Source organism: Haliotis rubra, unplaced genomic scaffold, assembly GCF_003918875.1.
Source record: "Haliotis rubra isolate DU_JTF1 unplaced genomic scaffold, ASM391887v1 Scf1742, whole genome shotgun sequence".
Classification (NCBI taxonomy): Eukaryota; Metazoa; Mollusca; class Gastropoda; order Lepetellida; family Haliotidae; genus Haliotis; species Haliotis rubra.
In genome coordinates, this window is record NW_025765717.1 from 61,137 (window position 1) to 80,011 (window position 18,875).

The window sequence follows — 18,875 nt, forward strand, 5'->3', positions numbered from 1 at the left end:
AGTATGGATTTCTGCAAGGTATGCTACCAACATCCCAGAGACTGCCCCAGTGCTTGAGAATATCCTGAGTGTCACAGCCACAGATAGAGATGCCCAGGTATTGATTACCTCCCTTGAATCATCCAAATCACAAAGGTGTCTCACAAATGTGTTAACAGTTGAAACATTGCTTCATCTAGTTTTAAACAGCATTACAAACATCACTTCTTACATTTCAGCCCCCCAACAATGAAGTGACGTATGAGCTTGTAGGAAATGCTGTTCAACTCTATTACTTTGAGATTGTTAGTTCCACTGGTGATATTCGCCCAAGGCGTCCACTTACTTCCGATACAAACAGAAGAAGTCAGTTTGATGTGAGTTGTATTTGTGGACCATCATGTTATTATTCTGGTGTTCCTTTCCATTAATCTTTGTATAATTAAATAAGATCACAGAGAATTGTCCTCAAAGTCGTACCCCTACATACTTATGTTGCATACTAGGCTTTTGAAGAATCTGAACTTGTTTGTTTCAGTTTGTTGTGATCGCTCGAGATAAAGGCAGCCCTCCTCTCACTGCTGCAATCAATGCCTCTGTGACAATATCAGTGTTCAGAAACAACAACGCCCCTCGGTTCATCCAGGATCCCTACTCCATTACAGTATCTCAGGGTCTGGGCAGTGGCACGGTCATCTCTGTCAGGGCAGTTGATGATGACCCTTCTGTAAGTAAAATCACGATGATTATTTGGCAACTACTGATAAGATTACACAATGCCATTAAGAAAGAGGTCATATGTAACCTATGATATTTTTGGGATTACAGTGTTTTAGTAAAGTAATGATTATAGTTGGGTTGAGTCCCATCCAGGATTTGAATCTACCCCCTCAGAGACAGGCACCTAATCGCCAGCACACAAAGTCAGCCGCCTAACCCGCCCAGCTACCGCGACTTCACAAAAAAATAGAAGTCGGACAACGGGTAGTCTAGACTTCCGTCTTTGTGTACCACTCTGATAAGTGTAAATTGGCACGGCTTACACGGCCGAAAGCTATGATTACATAATGCCATTTAGCAAGTGGTCAAATGTAACATATGTTATATTTGGGATTACACTTTCTTAGTAAAGTATAGATTCTAGTACTTTTGTTGGGTTGAGTCCCATCAGGGGTTCGAACCCACACCCTCAGAGTCAGGCACCAAATAGCTGTTTTGCATTGCCATGATGAGTAAAGACTTATCCTTTGACAACTATGATAGGTTATGATGAACCGTTTTAATAAAATCATTAGGTACTTTCATTATATGTATTAATTCTGAGATAATTCACTGTGTTTGTCCACTTAAATTATATCGATGAGACAAAACTGTATTGAAACTAATACAAATAAAGATATTAAAGATGGAAGAAAAGAATTTACCTGGAATACTTATATATCACTTCTTCAAGTCACGTAATGTTTTCTACTATGTGAGTTTTGTCAAATTAGGTTTATCCTGTCATACCCTGTTTCCTTCACAGACGGAATTCAACCAGATCTCATATTCCATCGAGGGTCCAGCAAATGCTCTGACTCTGTTTACAATTGATGGGTCAGGAAATATCCAACCAACAAACCCTGCTGCTATCAACAGTGCCTCAGAGACAAATTATAAGGTATTTGTTAACCTTCTATCCATTTACATGAAGACATGGAATAAATCATACAGGCATCAGATTTCATTCACAGTTTGCAGATGTGGAGTTCTTTAGATTATTGGGATAATCGCTTCAATATAAGGCTCCATCTCCAATTGTCTCTATGAAACTGTGCTGGATGAGTTGCAGCTGCAGGATGTGTGCTTATGCTTCAAGACTTAGTTGAGATCTGTAGGAGTATCCTTATTTTGAACACTATAAAAATTTACTCATTTTTATTTCAAGAGGTATTATGCATTTCACATATTTGCATTCTATTTTGACTGACTGTATTATGATGTGCAACCTTACAGATTTATGTTCGAGCTGAGGACAATGGCATTCCCAAACTGTACGACATTGTCCTTGTTGAACTCACCATCAACCGGAACCTGAACCCACCCATCTTCAACCCCGTCACCTATGAAGAGACCATTCTGGAGACCAGGCCATTTGGAGACGTGGCTCTCAGAGTGACAGCTTCAGATGCTGATAACCTGGTATGTGGTTGTTGTTAACTGAAATGTCACCTATTTTCTATAGTCCTTGCAGACTCTCAAACACTTGTTTTTCACAAAGTGTAGTCCATTAAAAACTGGTTTATTAGTGAAAATAGACAGATTAATTTTCTTTTTGAAATATAACCCATTAAGAAAGTGACTTTTTCTGACAATAAATACAATTTTTCCTTATCCTGACTCCTGCTTAATTGCTTGTCTCCTTCTTGCAAATCATAGTGGAACACTTGAATCCCCTTTTTGAAGCTCTCTTAAAAAAGCGGACGTAAAATCACTCACCCAGTGTTATCTCCGTTTACATGTTTTGGCGGGAAATCCGCCACATGACCCCACATGCTCTTCACTCTGTCCTTCTTCGCCTAGAGGACGGTTGTGGGAGCGCCTGGGTCCCCTATACGGCGTTATATCCTTTTATATTTAGGCCTTTACCACTAAATTTGCTGTATACGGCATTTAGGATTGATATACCAGCAATATGATTTGAAAATTTGGTCTAAATTATCTGTTTATTCACGTTGTTTATATGATTTTTCATCTTGTTTACAATTTTATGAAATCTTGCATTCGTTGCAGATACCGTTTGTCGGTTGCTGATCCGCATTTATTATGTCCTAATTGTACTTCTACATGTTCTTCCAGCTTTCGCTGTCAACTTTGTCAGCATTTATCTGAAATTGAATTTAATAAATATTTATATTCCATTCTTAGACGTGCCAAGGACAGGTTCAGACGGCTTTTACAAGTCATGTCTAAACCGAGTGATTGTGCTGATAACCGTTTATTGCTGTCAGCTGACATTCACCATTCCAGTGCTTTACCGGTTGCTACTACGGAGCATGTTGCTGTGGCTGATGGTAGCTCCGGCTCCAGGAAGAGGTCGTCAACATCAACTATAACCACGTCGCAGTCTAAGAAGACTAGGACATCGTCTTCTCAGAAGAACAAGTCGTCTGCAGATAAGATTCTGGGGAAGTCTTCCCATGGGGCAGCACACAAGACGAGGTCCTTCGCTGCAGAGATCATCCCTTCAGACGAAGTAGACGTATACGACGAGCAACGCATCCTCATTCCTGAAGTAGCAGTGAAGAAGAAGACGAGGTCTTCGTCTACAGTAACATCAGCAGTCATCTCAGCGCAGTCAGACGTTCTATCAACGCAGACATCAGATAGAGATGGCAGATCTTAACAAGTGCAGCAGTCCTTGGGAGCAGCCTCAGTACTCTCAGATGCGTCGTCCTCATTGCAGCAGCCATCGTCGCAGAGTTTCAACCCGGGTATCTTCATGCAGCAGTTTACTCAGCAGATGTTGGACCTGATGGAACGGAGGTTCTTGCAGGAGAAAGCTGTGACGAAGGCCCCATCTACGACGAGCCTTCATGAAGGACAAGCAGCCTGCATATCGCATCCCGTTAAAGATAGTAACCTGCATGAAGGAGGAAACCTACGTGAAGGATCACACACTCGACGATGTTCCACGACATCTTCATGAGAGCCTCCTCCTCAGATACAGACAGCCATCAGGAGCCTGCGTGCAGGCACCCTACATACCATAGAAGAGAATCTACACCTTCACGAAGGCACAGAGATACGTCTCAAGACTCCAGGGAGGATAGTTATCTGAATCAGTCGCCTGCGCGCAGGTCTCCACGCAGATCACCACGAAGGTCTCCATGCAGATCTCCACGAAGATCTCCACGCAGGTCTCCACGAAGGTCTCCACGCAAGTCTCCACACAGATCTCCATGCACGAGGGAGACACAACGACAACGATCTCCAGAACAAGAAGCCTCTAGATCTGAAGATGATGGTGGAATCATATTTTCTGATACAGAGATCAAATCTTGGATGGCAAATTGATTGGAACTTGCATCACCTTTTCAAGAGGATAATGAAGCATTCACGTATATGATGTCAAACGAGGACTTTGATACACTTATTCTTCCACCCATCGATCCTGTCTCGGATGTACCGGAGAACCTCAGCACAGCATTCAGGAAGGCAACGAAGTTCCAGCGTCAAAGCGTCCCACCATTCAAAGCAAAGAAGTTCTCTCTTCACCACATGGAACCCTTCATCAAGGCCCCAGAGATAGATGAGAACTACAAGATCATCAACGACTCCCGATCTAGGACTTATAAAGTAGAGGATAAATAGTTGGCACAACTAGACACAACTACCAGACGTACCTTCTTTGGTCTAGCCAGGTCAAGAGCCATCAATGAAACCTTCGACCTCTGAAGAAGATACAATGATCTACTCGGCATTGCTGACCCAAAAGAAAGATCATCAGTTTATGTCCGAACATCTGGCATCCACATCAGCGGTCCTGACGCTCTTGAGAAGACAAGGATTGCTGTCTTCCTGTACTTGGAGTGGGCGCTTCACCAAGTCACTATACAGAGCTCCGTGGTCAGCATCATCTATCTTCGCAGGGGAAATTGAGGACGTGGCCAAGGAAGTAACGAAAGAGTCAATGGGAGGTAATGATGATCAAGTCCATCGATACACTAGCCAGTGTTATCCGTCAGACGTCGAAACGCTATTCCGGCAAGTCGAAGTTTACGGGGATACAGAGATCCAGGGAAAAGAAATATGGCAACTCCAGAGGAGGCAAGGATTCTTTTCGTCGCCCAACCGGAGCTCCAAGAGGTTACCCGAGAAGAGACAGGGCACCCAGAGGTGCTAGGAACTTTAGACGCTGAAGGGCGGGTTCGGAACGACTGGAGTCTTCCACCCCCAGCCGTTCCCATACAACCTTCAACAGTGGGTGGACGTCTACAACGCTACTGGAATCCCAGGTCCTACACAGAGGATACAAGATACAACTACAAGCTGTACCACCATTGACAAGCAACTCTCTGGCCCACAACTATACTGCCGACCAAATGGAGAACCTACTCGATGCTATCACAACTCTACTCGAGAAGGAATTGATCGAAGAAATAAAACAGGAATTCGTCACACCCGGTTTTTACTCCCCAATCTTCTTAGTACCAAAGAAAATTTCCAGGGAAAAGTTCCGACTTATCTACAACATGAGAAAATTCAACCAAGATTATCTACGCAGTACATATCTACATCATCGAGGTCTACGCAGTGCGTTTTACCTGGACTACGGGATTCAAGCTCATCAAGATCCCAGTCAACTCAGACTGCAACTAGGCTTCACAATGAGGCTACTCACTCAACTAGGATGTCTAGTAAATTTCCTCAAGTCAGAACTAGAACCCACACAGGATCTGCAATTCCTAGTAATACGGCTCATCACATCGCAGAATCGTATAGTTGTCCCAGAGGAGCGTTGGGTCAAGATACAACAAATTATATCTCAAGCACTACTCTCTCCGTTACCACTACGAGATTAGCAGAGCCTACTTTGTCTTCTCACGTCAGCACAAGACATGACACGCAGAGGAAGGCTACAACTGCGCCCACTACAAGTGTTTGTGAACGCTCATCTAGACAGTCTGAACTCCTTCGGAATACCGGACGGACTGAAACCATTTCTTCTATGGTGGACTCGGAAGTCGAATGTTTGCGGAGGAACCTACTTATCAGAGCCGGAGTACAACACTCATCACTTGAAGGATGGGGAGACCACCTCGACAACGAAGTGGCAGCAGGGAAATGGTCGAGTCAGGAGCAAAGTCTGCACATCAACATGCTCGAGAGGAAAGAAGGAATAAACGCCTTACTACACTGGTCCAGCATACTAAGGAACGCACAACTGATGATCCATACGGACAACTCCACAGTGGCGTTCTACATCAACAAACAAGGATCAACAAGGTCAAGGACTCTTCTTGACCTCAGCTTTCATCTGTTCAGCATAATAGACAACCTGAACGTCGACTTAAAAGCATGTCACATTCGCAGAGCCAAGAATGCGATAGCTGATGCCCTATCTCGTCCAACACAACCAACCCCGACGGAATGGATGTTACATCCAGAAGCATTCAGATGCATCATACAGAGGATAGGATATCCGTTGATAGACCTGTTTGCTATAAGGTTCAACAAACAAATACCAACATTCGTCTCTCCGGTTCCGGATCCACAAGCATGGGCGACAGATGCTCTAAGCATCTCCTGGGACGGACTAAATGCTTGCACGTTTCCACCTCCAGCTCTAATACCGCAGGTGTTGCAGAAAATCAAGCAGACGAAGAAGCTGCAAGTGATTTTGGTCGCGCCCTACTGGCCAGCGAGGGTGTGGTTTCCCATCCTCATACAAGAACTCGGAAGTCCAAACTCCCAGAGTGGCCGAACCTACTAATTCATCCGCACACCAAGCAAGTACACGGAAATCCAACAGTATTCCAGCTACACGCATGGAACGTATCAAAACTTGCTTGAAGAAAAGAGGATATTCCGCCAGAGCAGCGAACGCAGTCACACTAGCTCTACGTAGATCAACCTGCAACTTGTATGATGAGAAGTGGCAGAGTTTTGAGAAATATGATTGAGGAAGGACTTCAAGGCGATGAAAGCAACACATCCTCAAGTGACGGAATACCTATGTCATCTAAGACAAAGATTCAATGCTCTCTACATACCTAGCGGCCCTCAGCACGGTTATCACCATGAAGATGGGTGTTAAGCTGACCAAAGTACCAGATATACTGGCTCTACTACGCTCCTTTAAGTTGGAAGACCAACAAAGGACATTTAAGGCGCCTGCTTGGGATCTCAACGTAGTCTTGCAGCATCTCACCAGTGACGCTAACGAACCACTAGAAAGGATATCCTATGAGTTTCTAACACATAAAACTCTGTTCCTGGTCGCCTTGGCAACAGCAGCTTGGATGTCAGAAATACATGCTCTGGACTTTGAACGAATACGCTTTGATGCACATCGCAACATTATATATCTGGGATTGAGATGGGACTTCATAGCAAAGAACCAACTGCCCGGTCAACCAGACAGACAATTCCACATCCCATGCTTCTCGGCAGTCCTTGGGCCACAGGATACTCAGGATCTATCCTTTTGCCCAGTCAGGGCATTGAAAGTCTACCTACAAAGGTCTGAGACGAGGAGACGAAAATTCAAGCGCCTTTTCATCCCTCTATCTACGGAGCTGCCTACAGAAATCTCACGTACAACTATATCAATATGGATGAGAGCCGTCATATTGAAAGCCTATAAAGCAGCAGGACTTGAGCCTCCACGAGCCCCCAATCCTCTTGAAGTCAGAGCGCTGGCATCGACACTCGCTCTACATGGAAACTGCTCAATCTCGACAATAATGGAGGGCTGCTATTGGAAGTAAGAGACGGTGTTTGCCAACCACTACCTCAGAGACATTGCTGCCGAGGATGTCTCCGGCATTCACCAGTTTGGGCTTCTTGTTGTAGAACAACAATTGACGGTTACTCAAAGGTGCTGAGATGAATCTCATCCTTTTATCACATGACTTGTAAAAGCCAACGCTCGGAAGAGCTAGAGCTTAGAGTCCATGTGCACGTCTAAGACAGGCCAGCATGAGTGACAGACCCTATACTTGTAAGGACTTACTCGTATATGATGAAGGGTCGTTTCTCCACTTGATGCCAGCATCAAGACATGGAGTCGTATAAATCCACACTTAATGTCAGGAGAAGCGGTTCCAGAGAAATCTGACAAGTTGTGGTTCCCCCAAACTCATCAGAGGAAGCTGGAAGAAAGGATCAGCAGAGCACTATAAGAAGTTCCCTCAGGGGGGTATGCAGGACGTAAATCAGCAATGAATCCAGAGTGGCTTGACCCACCACCAGTTCCCGTGGATTCTACAAGCAATTAAGCATGAGTCAGGATACGGGAAAATATGTAATTTTTTTATTAAAATTGATATTTTATACTTATCCTGCCTTATGAGGTAAGCCCTCCCAACCTCCCCTCATGGCACTCTGGATTCCCTGAAATCCAGGTGTCGGGCGTTTAATTCGGAGAGAGTGAAGAGCATGTTGGGTCATGTGACGGATTTCCCGCCAAAACATGTAAAGGGAGATAACACTGGGTGAGTGATTTTACGTCCGCTTTTTTTAAGGGAGCTTCAAAAGGGGATTCAAGTGTTCCACTATCATTCGCAAGAAGAAGGAGACAAGCAACTAAGCATGAGTCAGGATAAGTATAAAATATCAATTTTAATAAAAAAATACATTTCTTTAGTCCTTTTGTGTATTGGTAAACATATGTTAAAAATGAGTATAGTTTCAGAATAACATTGTCTGTATTCCAGGTAAAAGAGTTTTGTTGTTTTGTTTGTTTTAGATTCTTTATGAGTGCAAATCATTCTCTTTCAGAGACCCTACAACGAGATTACATACTCTGCCTCTGGATCTGGCCTGACGTTTTTCAATGTTAATAGCCAGACAGGAGAAGTGACAGTGGTCAATAACCTTGTCCAAGATTCCAACACAAGATATCAGGTGACTTAGCTCTCTCCAAGAACTACTGTTGTGATAGAATGTCCATGTTGTTCTATGAAATTGTTGTAATGACTTATCATCTCCTCTTCTGTCTGTTATCTGTTCACATTTCTGACACTCATAGATCTTTGTAACTGGAAAGAGACGTGTTTTTTTATATTGAGTTAGTTATTTATGTATCCACATGCACTGTTTGGGAAAAGAGGAATCTGATCAAAGAATGTAATTTGTCTTTCTTTATTATATGCATTTTAAAGTTTGATATAATATTTAAACATTGGTTACATCTAGAGGTATCCCATTACATCACCTGTGTACAAGTTGATCTTTGATTAGTATTGAACTGGTTCTAACGTTTGGTTATAGCTACAAGTGTTCAACCCAATCATTTAATGTTTCTGATCAAGGGGAATTTAAAATCATATGGTGATGGTTATAAATCAAACACACAAAAAAGACATATTGTTTAATTCAACATTTGAGCAGAGTGATTTTCATGCAATGACCTTGTTATATTCAGAGTGATTGTAAACAAATGACTGTTTGTCTAATCAGCCTGTATGTTCTTCAGCTGACAGTCCAAGCTACAGATAGAGGTGCCAGCCCTCTGTCATCAGCCCAGCCTGCATCTGTCACTATCAACGTTGTGAGGAACCAGGCCTCCCCTGTGTTTGTACAGATCCCTTACGACACCACTGTGTTGCGAACAGCAGGAGCCAACACCCCAGTTATCACTGTAACTGCTACTGATGCAGACACAAGGGTACATTCCTTTCTCAAGCATTGATTTAATTTCCTTATTGTTTGTGTGTAAATATTTGGCTTATTTTCATGTTTATCGGTTATATATTTCATCTTGTAATTGTTTCAGAGTCCCTACAATGAAATCACATATGGAATTGCCAGCATGACCATCGACAGATTCCGAATCAACCCAACAACAGGGGAGATAACTCTCACACAAGCTATTGCCACGGATTCCCAAGCTCAATATGGGGTAAAAAATGTCGTATTTCAAGATGTGTTGAGATGTTTTCCCAGTTTTCCATTCACTTTTTTATTACTTCTTTGTATGTTTATGATTTGATTATATACGATTGTCTCTTCTTTTTTCAGGTAACAGTTTTCGCACAAGATGGAGGAAACCCAAGGCGTGTGACCTACAACACATTTACTGTGGGAGTTGATCGTAACCTCAATGCACCGTTCTTAACAAATCCTTCAGGACCAAACTTTGAAAATTCCACCACAGTACTGGAAACTATTGGCTTTGATTACCTTATCTATGATGTTGATGCCTTTGATGCAGATTTATCGGTAAGAACCTTACAAGTGTGATTGTAAAAGGATGATCATTTAGATATATAATGTCAACCTGATAGACACATGACTGCTTTAGGGTCACATTTCCATTCCTGTTTTGTTTGTTTGTTGTTGTTTTTGTTTTTTTGTTTTTGTTGTTGTTGTTTTTGTTGTTGTTGTAGACAATTGCATGGACTTCATGTTCTTCATAATCATGTGGATTGCTTGTTGTTCTTTGTTTTGTCATTTCATTTCATTTTAGTTAAGTTTTGGTACAGGACAAGAATATGCATTCACATACACTAGAATGGTCTCAGACCTGTCTTCCAAATGTGTTGTAATGGAGTTCTGTATTTATCAAGATTTATGAGGAAGGTACATTGAGCGAACCTAGTTGTAAAGTTTTTTTTAGGAAATGAAAGTTCTTTTTGTGTAAATATGTTTAGATGGAGATATTTCACTGTTTGTTCTCTCCAGGATCCATACAGGTCACTGCTCTTCTCCATCATTGGAGAAAATACTGCATCAACCTACTTCCTGATAAATCGTGACAGTGGTGAGATCCGTCTCAAGTCCTCTCTTCTTCAGGACACGCTCCAGACTCGCCAGTACAGAGTAAGTACAGAGATCATTGGTTATAGCAGGCCCTTTTTTCGTGTTGATGTTTGTATATACCTTTGTAAACCATTACATTAATAATTGTTCTAATTTGTTCTGCAGCTGATTGTAGCAGTCACAGATGGTGGTGATCCACCAAGGCCTGCTCCCTCCACTGCCACCATTACTGTCAATGTCATCCGCAACCTGAATACTCCACGCTGGGTCAATGACCCTTACAGTGCCACTATTGATGAGACTATCGGTGCAAATGTCAACATTGTCAATGTCCTGGCAGTTGATGACGACATTGTAAGCATGTTTACTGTTGTGTATTACCAAACATTCAGTAACTGAAGGAAGTTATAAACGTTAACTGAAATATCGGTGCAAACTAACTCTTGTATCACAATTGAATGTAGCAAATTAGCAGAATAAGGGTTTAATTTTCACCAATCTGTGTATCATTGCAGCTATAAAGTATACATTAACTGCAATTTTGGAAATAACAGTAACTGAGATAAAGCATGTGTTAATGATATAATTAAAGGCATTGCTTAGATAAATTCAAGTGCAAGAGCAACACATTTCAGTGCATTACATGATTTTTACCTTCAGAATGCATTCAACCGTGTGAGCTATGAAATTATTGGGGACAGCACTGCACCTGCATACTTCGACGTGACACCAGGTGGTAGTATCATTAGGAGGCAGTCACTACAAAGTATTCCAGACACCAGGTTCTATGTAAGTCTTATTTTGTTGTATTAGCTGAAAATACTTGTGCATTTGATAACGTGATATGAATTAGTACAATAACCCAAATCTGAATAGTCCAATTATTAGGATACTAATTTTGTGTTATATTTTGTATTTGATCAAGGATTTTTGGTATACTTAAGGAATATTTTTGGAGAGAGAAAGATAAATGCTAATAAACAAATACCTCTAGCTTGTGGTTTACATGAAACATGTATTTTTACAGTTGAGAATTGTTGCCTCTGACAATGGTGTTCCACCTAAGACCAACACAACTGTGGTGTCGATCATCATCAATCGCAACCTAAACACCCCAACCTTCAGCCAGTTGCTATTCACTACGGAGATTGATGAGACTACAGAAGTAGGAACGGCAGTTCTGAGCATCTCAGCCACTGACCAAGATTCTGTGGTATGTACACACTTTGACACAATGATGTCCTATCATTAGACTACTGCCACAGGCTAATTTGCTCATCATGTTACTGGAGTTTTCTCTTGTATTTGGACAAATGGGCTTTTTCTGAAATCAGGGTCTAGGTTTTTCTGACTGGTCTACTGGATCTGTTCTGTATAATTATACCTTTGATGGAATTCTCTGGCTGTGATGTATGCTGCTATGCGTCAAGTCATATGGTTTTGACCACAATGTTAAACGTCTTTATTACATTTCAGCCCCCATACAACACAGTAGAGTTTGCCCAGATTCCCAATTCTGCGACCGGTCTCACGTTTTTCAGTCTGGAGGCTGATACTGGTAATGTTGTTCTGAGGAGACCTCTAACAGGAAACCCAGATTCAGTGTATGAGTTCCAGGCTCTTGTACGTGACGAAGGTGTACCATCCCGGGAGCAGTCACAACGAGCAACTGTGAGAATTACTGTCCGCCGCAACAACAATGCCCCCTTCTTTGTTGGTAGCCCCTACTCAGTTACAATCAATGAAGATCAAGCTGTGGGGTCACAGATCCTACCTGTTGTTGCACAGGACTCTGATGTCAATGTAAGTATTAGACCGGGTTCACAGTGCAGTTATCATGAACACAATCTTCCTCTTCTGAACAGTTTTCAGTATGACTCAAAGGACATTCTCAAATTTCCAAGCTTAGCAAGAATATTTTGACTGACTGTGGATTATGAGCCACTTTAAAAAGCATATCAGTTACATCGTGGCATGTCAGCATTAAGTGATATGAGTCCCAGATGTTAGCCATTTAAGACAAAGGTATGGTGTTGACAATCCATTGTCACAGTGCAACAGGGATTAGAACCCATGATCAACATATCTGATCATGACTAAATCCTAATGACAAATTTTTGCACAGCCAGACATTTTATACTGTAAAGTTTCACAGTGCCATACCATGCCAAGTACACCTATGCATTTCTCTTCTCACTTCAGAGTCCATTTAACCAAGTGACACTTCGTGTGATTGGTGATGAGAAAGGACCAATATACTTTGGTTTGGCCAACAATCAAATCAATGTCACTAGGAACCTTATTTTGGACGCAGAAAATGATCTCCGTTATACAGTAAGTATAATTTTCACTTACTTTCTTTGTACATGCAGTAATTATTGTTGTATACCACTATTGTGAAAGGAACCTAATTTCTTATTGCTTACATACCTGTTATTCTTCAGCTGCGCATTGAAGCAAGAGATGGAGGGTCCCCTGCCCGTTCTGCCACAGCGTTGGTTTACATAACTGTCAACAGGAACCTTAATCCTCCGGTGTTCACTACCCAAGCTTACAGTGCCAGGATACCCGAGACACAACAGCTTGCAGTCTCTGTTGTACAGGTTCAGGCAACAGATGGAGACAGAGTTGTGAGTGTTGTGGATGTCCTTGTCATCAATTTTCTTACATGCTTTAAATAATTACCACAATTGAGCATAATTTTTGTGAACATTTTTATCATCCAAATAATTATGAGTATCTCTTTCCAGGCCCCATATAACACATTGCGGTATGAGATCAGCGGTGCTCCATTCAGTACTCTGGGACGCCAGTACTTTATGGTCGATCCGGTAACTGGTGTTGTGAGTGTGAGGCGTAATCTCGAGACAGACACCAGTGACACATCTGTATACAGGGTAGGTGTCTATAGTCCCTGTGTGCACACGATTTCTTTGAGCTGCCACACAACGCTTCTGAGCTACGATTAACACAAATGACAGAATCAGTGGTTCGATTCTATTGAATCATTCTGTTGATTTTTGGTTCTACTTTCAGTTTATTGTTGATGCCATAGATGGAAGTGGAGTGAGGGCACCACAGCCTGCCAATGTTGATATCACTGTGGACAGGAATCTCTTTCCTCCAGTCTTTATTACCACCAACTACACAGCTGTCATCAACAACACCACACCACAGGGCTCACCAGTCTTCACTGCTTTGGCCACTGATGGTGATTCTACGGTGAGTACAACCACAAAGTATCTAAATACATACAATCCGCAGTCAAATGTACATAAGCCAAATTTTTCTTCAAGGAGTATCTACAGTCCAATGTATGTAAAATTCTCGATTAAATGATTCTTTAGCATACAACAACTTATATCTGTCTATTGATCAACTGCAATCTGAGTGTACAAGTTTTGATAAAAATGGGAATTTTGGTTAAGGTATCTGATATGAAAACCCAATAGATACTTATAGATAATTATACTATTTTCAGAGTCCCTTCAATGTGGTGCAATACAGCATCATTGGGGATGATGGGAGTCAGAGCTTCTTCAGTGTTGATGCTACCAGTGGTGCAGTGTCACTTGCACAGCCAGTGTTTAACATCCCGAATACACAGTTCAGGGTAAGTCAAAATGTGCCTCACCAACCTCATAAACATACTCATAAATGTATCAGGAACATGAATTTGTATTTAAATGCACTTTGATAAATGTATCAGGAACATGCATTTAATTGAAACACTGTCACATGTGTATCAGGGACATGCAGTTTAATGAAAACACAGTGACATAGGTGTTTGAATATGCATTTTTTTTCACAACATTGTCAAAGACATACATTCAAGTCCAGCGCCACAGACAACTTTATCAGGAACATATACTTTGGCACTGAGGCAAGTTCAGTTGTGCCAACAAGTGTCAATAGTCTGTGAAGATAGATTATGTTATGCAACAGGTGCGACTCCAGGCTGTGGACGGCTCAGGTCTTACCGATGTGGAAGTACTCACTGTGTTCATTCAGAGAAACCTCTTTGCTCCTGTCTTCACTCAGACTTTATACGAGCGTGTCATTCAGGAAACAATTCCTGTATCCACCAGTATTCTCAACGTGTTCGCCCAGGACAGCGACCAAACAGTAAGTACTGTGTTCATGATGACATGAAAGCTCATTTTAGCTCAAATATACAATGATGTCTTGTTGACATTACCTTTTCATTTTGGAATAAAAGGAAGACCCTGCTCCATTTTGAAAAGAAGATACCAGTTTTGTAATTGTTTATAGGACTGTTTGTTAGCTTTTGATTCAGATTTCTTGTATTCCTTATATTTCCTGTATAGTGGTGTATACATTTGTCTGGTTAACTTACATCATTAGCTTTAGCTTAGCATCATAAATTTGATTATCCTCTAAAGCATATGAATTTGAATCATGATTTTGTGTTGATATGTGTCAAAAGTTATGAACAGTGTGTATGAAGTATCACTCTGTTTCCAGGCCCCCTACAGTACAGTCAGCTATTTTGCAAGTGGCTCATCAGACAGGTTTCTTGTGAATGTCAACAATGGAGCTGTAACTGTTAGACGCTCACTTATTGGTGAATCTGGCCAGACTTTCACAGTGAGTAGACAGTCAGTCATTGCTTTAGTAGGTATAAGAGATTATTGATAAAGATAATGCATGCTGTAAAATTTGTTAATGTTTTCTGTTATATAAGGTATGATGACAAAAATGTAGGATTTTCCATCAATAAGAGCAATGATTAATCTTCAGTTACAGGTGTATGCCCAAGATGGTGGTACCCCTCCACTGCGTAGTCAGTTTGTCACAGTTCGCATCAATGTAACTCGCAACAACTTTCCTCCTGTGTTTGTCAACGAGCCATACAGCCAGTCACTGCTGGCAACAGCAAGTGCAGGAGATGGTGTAGTCCAAGTTACAGCCACTGATGCAGATGTTGAGGTATGCCCATATCAGCAGAATTGCTTTACAAAATATTTGGGTGTGAATAACAGTATCAGAGTAGTGCGATATTAATAAGTTGTTAATCTAAAGCTGACAATGGACTGGATCCTCCTCAACGTATATAAATGTTCCTAATAATGTGAGGTTATGTGTTCCCTTATTAATGGAGATGTGTGTTTCAGTTTCCCTTCAATAATGTGAGGTATGATATCATTGGTGATGACAATGCCCCAGCCATCTTCCAAATTGATGAGAGCAGTGGTCAGATATCTCTCCGAAACACCTTCAGTGGTGATGGTGCTGAGCTCTACAGGGTTAGTTCACCTACTGTGTGTAAACAATATACAAGGGCATAGGCCTGCTTCCTTAATGTTGGTACAGCAAGGAGGAAAGTGGAGCCCTGAACATGATGATGGACTGAGAGAGTGTGTCTTTCACATAAACAGTACAAGGTCAAGCTTTCATTTTCAACAAGCATTTTTTTCCTTTAATTGTCTTCTACCATTTAAATCTTTTGACAAAGTACTGTTTTTTTTACCATTTTAGTAGTTTTATTTCAGTTAGTATCGGCTCATTGTCTGTCTTTGCACCATATATGGGCATTTATTGTAAATTTTGCTCTATTATGTATCAGATCCGAGTACGAGCACGAGATGGTGGCAACCCACGTCTGTCTGATATCACTGTTGTGTCCGTTAATGTGACCCGAAATCTTCGTGCACCGGTTTTCAACACCCCAACCTACAGTGCAAGGATTTTGGAGACCATAAACTTTGGTGAAGTTTTTATCTCAGCCACAGCTCAAGACTTGGACACTTCGGTATGTTAATGTAACCAATTTACAGATTTAAGCTTGCTTATTGTAAAGAGACTTTTGTTTAATCTGTTAACATATTTGTATTTTATCTTTAAATGCATTCTGTTCTGTGTATGTACACTGGCAGTACAGATAATGTCATTGGTTTTGAAAAGTTGCTTCTTAAATTTACTTTTGGCAAACATTTGAATATTGCAGGCCCCCAACAATGCACTGACCTACCAGCTGACTGGTAATACAGAATGTCAACGATACTTTGGCATCAACAACAATGGGGGACTGTATGTACAAGCTGACCTTGTCACAGATCCTACAAGGGCCACATTCTACACTGTGAGTTCTTAGGTTGTCTGAGAAACATTTTCACTATAAGATGCATCTTCATGAGTTGTTTAATGGCATCTTTTTATTTGTCCATAGTAACTTTGTGTCATAATTAAACGTTTTATAAATATAAGATGTTTCAAAATAATTCACTAATAAGTGTGTAATCAATTGTTTTATCTTTTTATGATTGGACGTCAATATGTTAAGGGTGTATTAAGATGTGTACTTTACATAAATACAAATAAATATTGAAGGCAAATCTTATTAATGAATAAATTAGCAATAATCACTTCACAGCTGCCTATTTAGTGATTGAAACAAAAATTATAACAATGATATGAAAACAGAGACATTGTTCAGTATTGCAACACCAACAATTGTAAATGTCAATCAGTCTCAGCATAAGAATTTGCTTGGCTAAAAAATCAAATGCCATGGAATCCCTTGTTATTGATATATATTGTTTCAAGATGGTTTTTTTTACACTGGCTGTAGAATGATTTTATATGTGCTTCAGTGTCAAGTATCAGCACAGGACCAAGGCAATCCGCGACGGGACTCAACCAACCAGGCCACAGTGGGCATCAATGTGATCAGGAACACAGCCCCAGAGTTCACTAATCTGCCATACAATGCTGTATTGCAGAGAAATATCACCACTGGCACAGTTGTCGGAACATTTACAGTTACTGACAGTGATACAGATGTTAGTATAGGAACTGTTGGGTACAGAATCTGTTGTATTGCTGATATGTATAGACTGCTTTGATGAATGTCTGATGACTTTGGATGATTCAGCTTTTGTCTGGTTCTTTTACCTACTGGTATCTGTAAATGGGATTTCTCTCTTTTCTAAGGTATATTTCCATATGTATGTATAGTAACATTGTTGTGTTTCAGGAACCTTTCAATGAACAGAGACATCAAAGCAAAGGCCTTGGTCCCATATTATCATAAAACTATAAAACTGTTGATGTTGCATAGTAATCTCTCCGAGTCACTTGCTTTGAAGGTGTAAAGTAACCGTTTTTATTGTATTCAGTATTCTTCTTCTTACAATATCTTAGACAATTTTCTAGTACTCAAATATGTATTCCCCTACCATCTGGGTCCATATATAGCTTTGCGATAGAGATTTTATGATCACGTGAATTTCAACAGATTCAAATTCTGTCCAATTTTCTGCCTGAATGTGACTGTTTGGATGTTTTAAACACATAATTTGTTTATGATGACTATTCTTTTACTTTCAGGATCCTTTTAATCGGGTTACTTATTCCCTGATTGGTGATGGTTTGGCAACCAGCTTGTTTACAGTTACACCTGACACTGGTTCCATCAGGACTCAAAATACCCTTAATTCTGATAACAGTGAACAATATGTGGTGAGTTCCCTTCTACGGTTATCAGTAACCCATGTATTGCAGTTAAACAATTGTAGTTAAAATGCATATGTTTATGACCTCTTGTCAGGATATGTATGATGACTGTGTCTCTAATATTGTCATTTTTCTTCACATCAGCTTCGAGTTGTTGCCATGGATGGAGGAACTCCAAGACTCACAGACACATCAACAGTGCTAGTAACTGTAAACAGGAATTTGAATGCACCACAACTGCAGCCTCAAAACTACAGTGTTGGGATTTTGGCCACACAGGCTCTCTCCATACCCATCCTCACTATTAATGCTGCTGATGCTGATGTTGCGGTAAGATCATACTTTATTCTAATATCATGACATGTACCGGTATATAGCATCGTTGTCACATATTTATTTCATATAACTGTCATCCACGCTGAGGGACGAATATGAGATACCGACGACCACGCTGTTTCCAAAAGGCAAGGATGCCTTTTGTTAAGCAGAGGTTTCTAGAACTTGGTCACTACTGGTGGACCTGAGTGCCCGAGTTTTATCATCAGCTCAGAAGCATTTGTCAGTTGTGCTAAGTCGAATACAATTGGCTGTTTGGGCTCCAGTATTATAAACTGGCGTCTTATATTATGAGTATGGAAAGGGTTTTGTCACCTGTGTTGGATGGGGTCAGAATGTAACTCTAACACACTTGATCTTGCTTACGTCAAAACATTGATGACTGCCATAGTTGTGATTGGTCTCTATACAAACAATCGGTTTAGTTGTGTTGATAATTTATGTTTACATGTATCTATTTGTTGCTAGTTTGTGACCTTGACTTTGTTGCTGCTCGATGAGTGTTTACGAAGCTCTAATACCCCCACAACGGGTGTGTACAAGTATGTGATATCATAGCTATAATTTCTTCCATCAACATGTAAATGTACACCTAGAAGGCATTTACATTTCAATCA

General features: G+C 40.9%; 1 protein-coding gene across 1 annotated transcript in view; it reads left to right on the plus strand.

The window, feature by feature from the left end:
* Positions 1–8,121: 8,121 nt before the first annotated feature.
* LOC124272929 (protocadherin Fat 1-like) overlaps positions 8,122–18,875 on the plus strand; it is a gene marked incomplete at its 3' end in the record, with an annotated part of 45,877 nt that continues 35,123 nt past the window's right edge. The window contains exons 1-24 of the mRNA XM_046708173.1: positions 8,122–8,157; positions 8,464–8,589; positions 9,161–9,352; positions 9,461–9,586; positions 9,706–9,906; positions 10,369–10,506; positions 10,612–10,800; positions 11,107–11,235; positions 11,474–11,659; positions 11,923–12,249; positions 12,649–12,780; positions 12,891–13,076; positions 13,197–13,343; positions 13,483–13,668; positions 13,928–14,059; positions 14,392–14,571; positions 14,932–15,054; positions 15,214–15,396; positions 15,582–15,713; positions 16,034–16,219; positions 16,415–16,549; positions 17,061–17,249; positions 17,797–17,928; positions 18,067–18,252. Coding sequence (XP_046564129.1) covers positions 8,122–8,157; positions 8,464–8,589; positions 9,161–9,352; positions 9,461–9,586; positions 9,706–9,906; positions 10,369–10,506; positions 10,612–10,800; positions 11,107–11,235; positions 11,474–11,659; positions 11,923–12,249; positions 12,649–12,780; positions 12,891–13,076; positions 13,197–13,343; positions 13,483–13,668; positions 13,928–14,059; positions 14,392–14,571; positions 14,932–15,054; positions 15,214–15,396; positions 15,582–15,713; positions 16,034–16,219; positions 16,415–16,549; positions 17,061–17,249; positions 17,797–17,928; positions 18,067–18,252 — 3,879 coding nt within the window. The remainder of the gene's footprint in view (positions 8,158–8,463; positions 8,590–9,160; positions 9,353–9,460; positions 9,587–9,705; positions 9,907–10,368; positions 10,507–10,611; positions 10,801–11,106; positions 11,236–11,473; positions 11,660–11,922; positions 12,250–12,648; positions 12,781–12,890; positions 13,077–13,196; positions 13,344–13,482; positions 13,669–13,927; positions 14,060–14,391; positions 14,572–14,931; positions 15,055–15,213; positions 15,397–15,581; positions 15,714–16,033; positions 16,220–16,414; positions 16,550–17,060; positions 17,250–17,796; positions 17,929–18,066; positions 18,253–18,875) is intronic.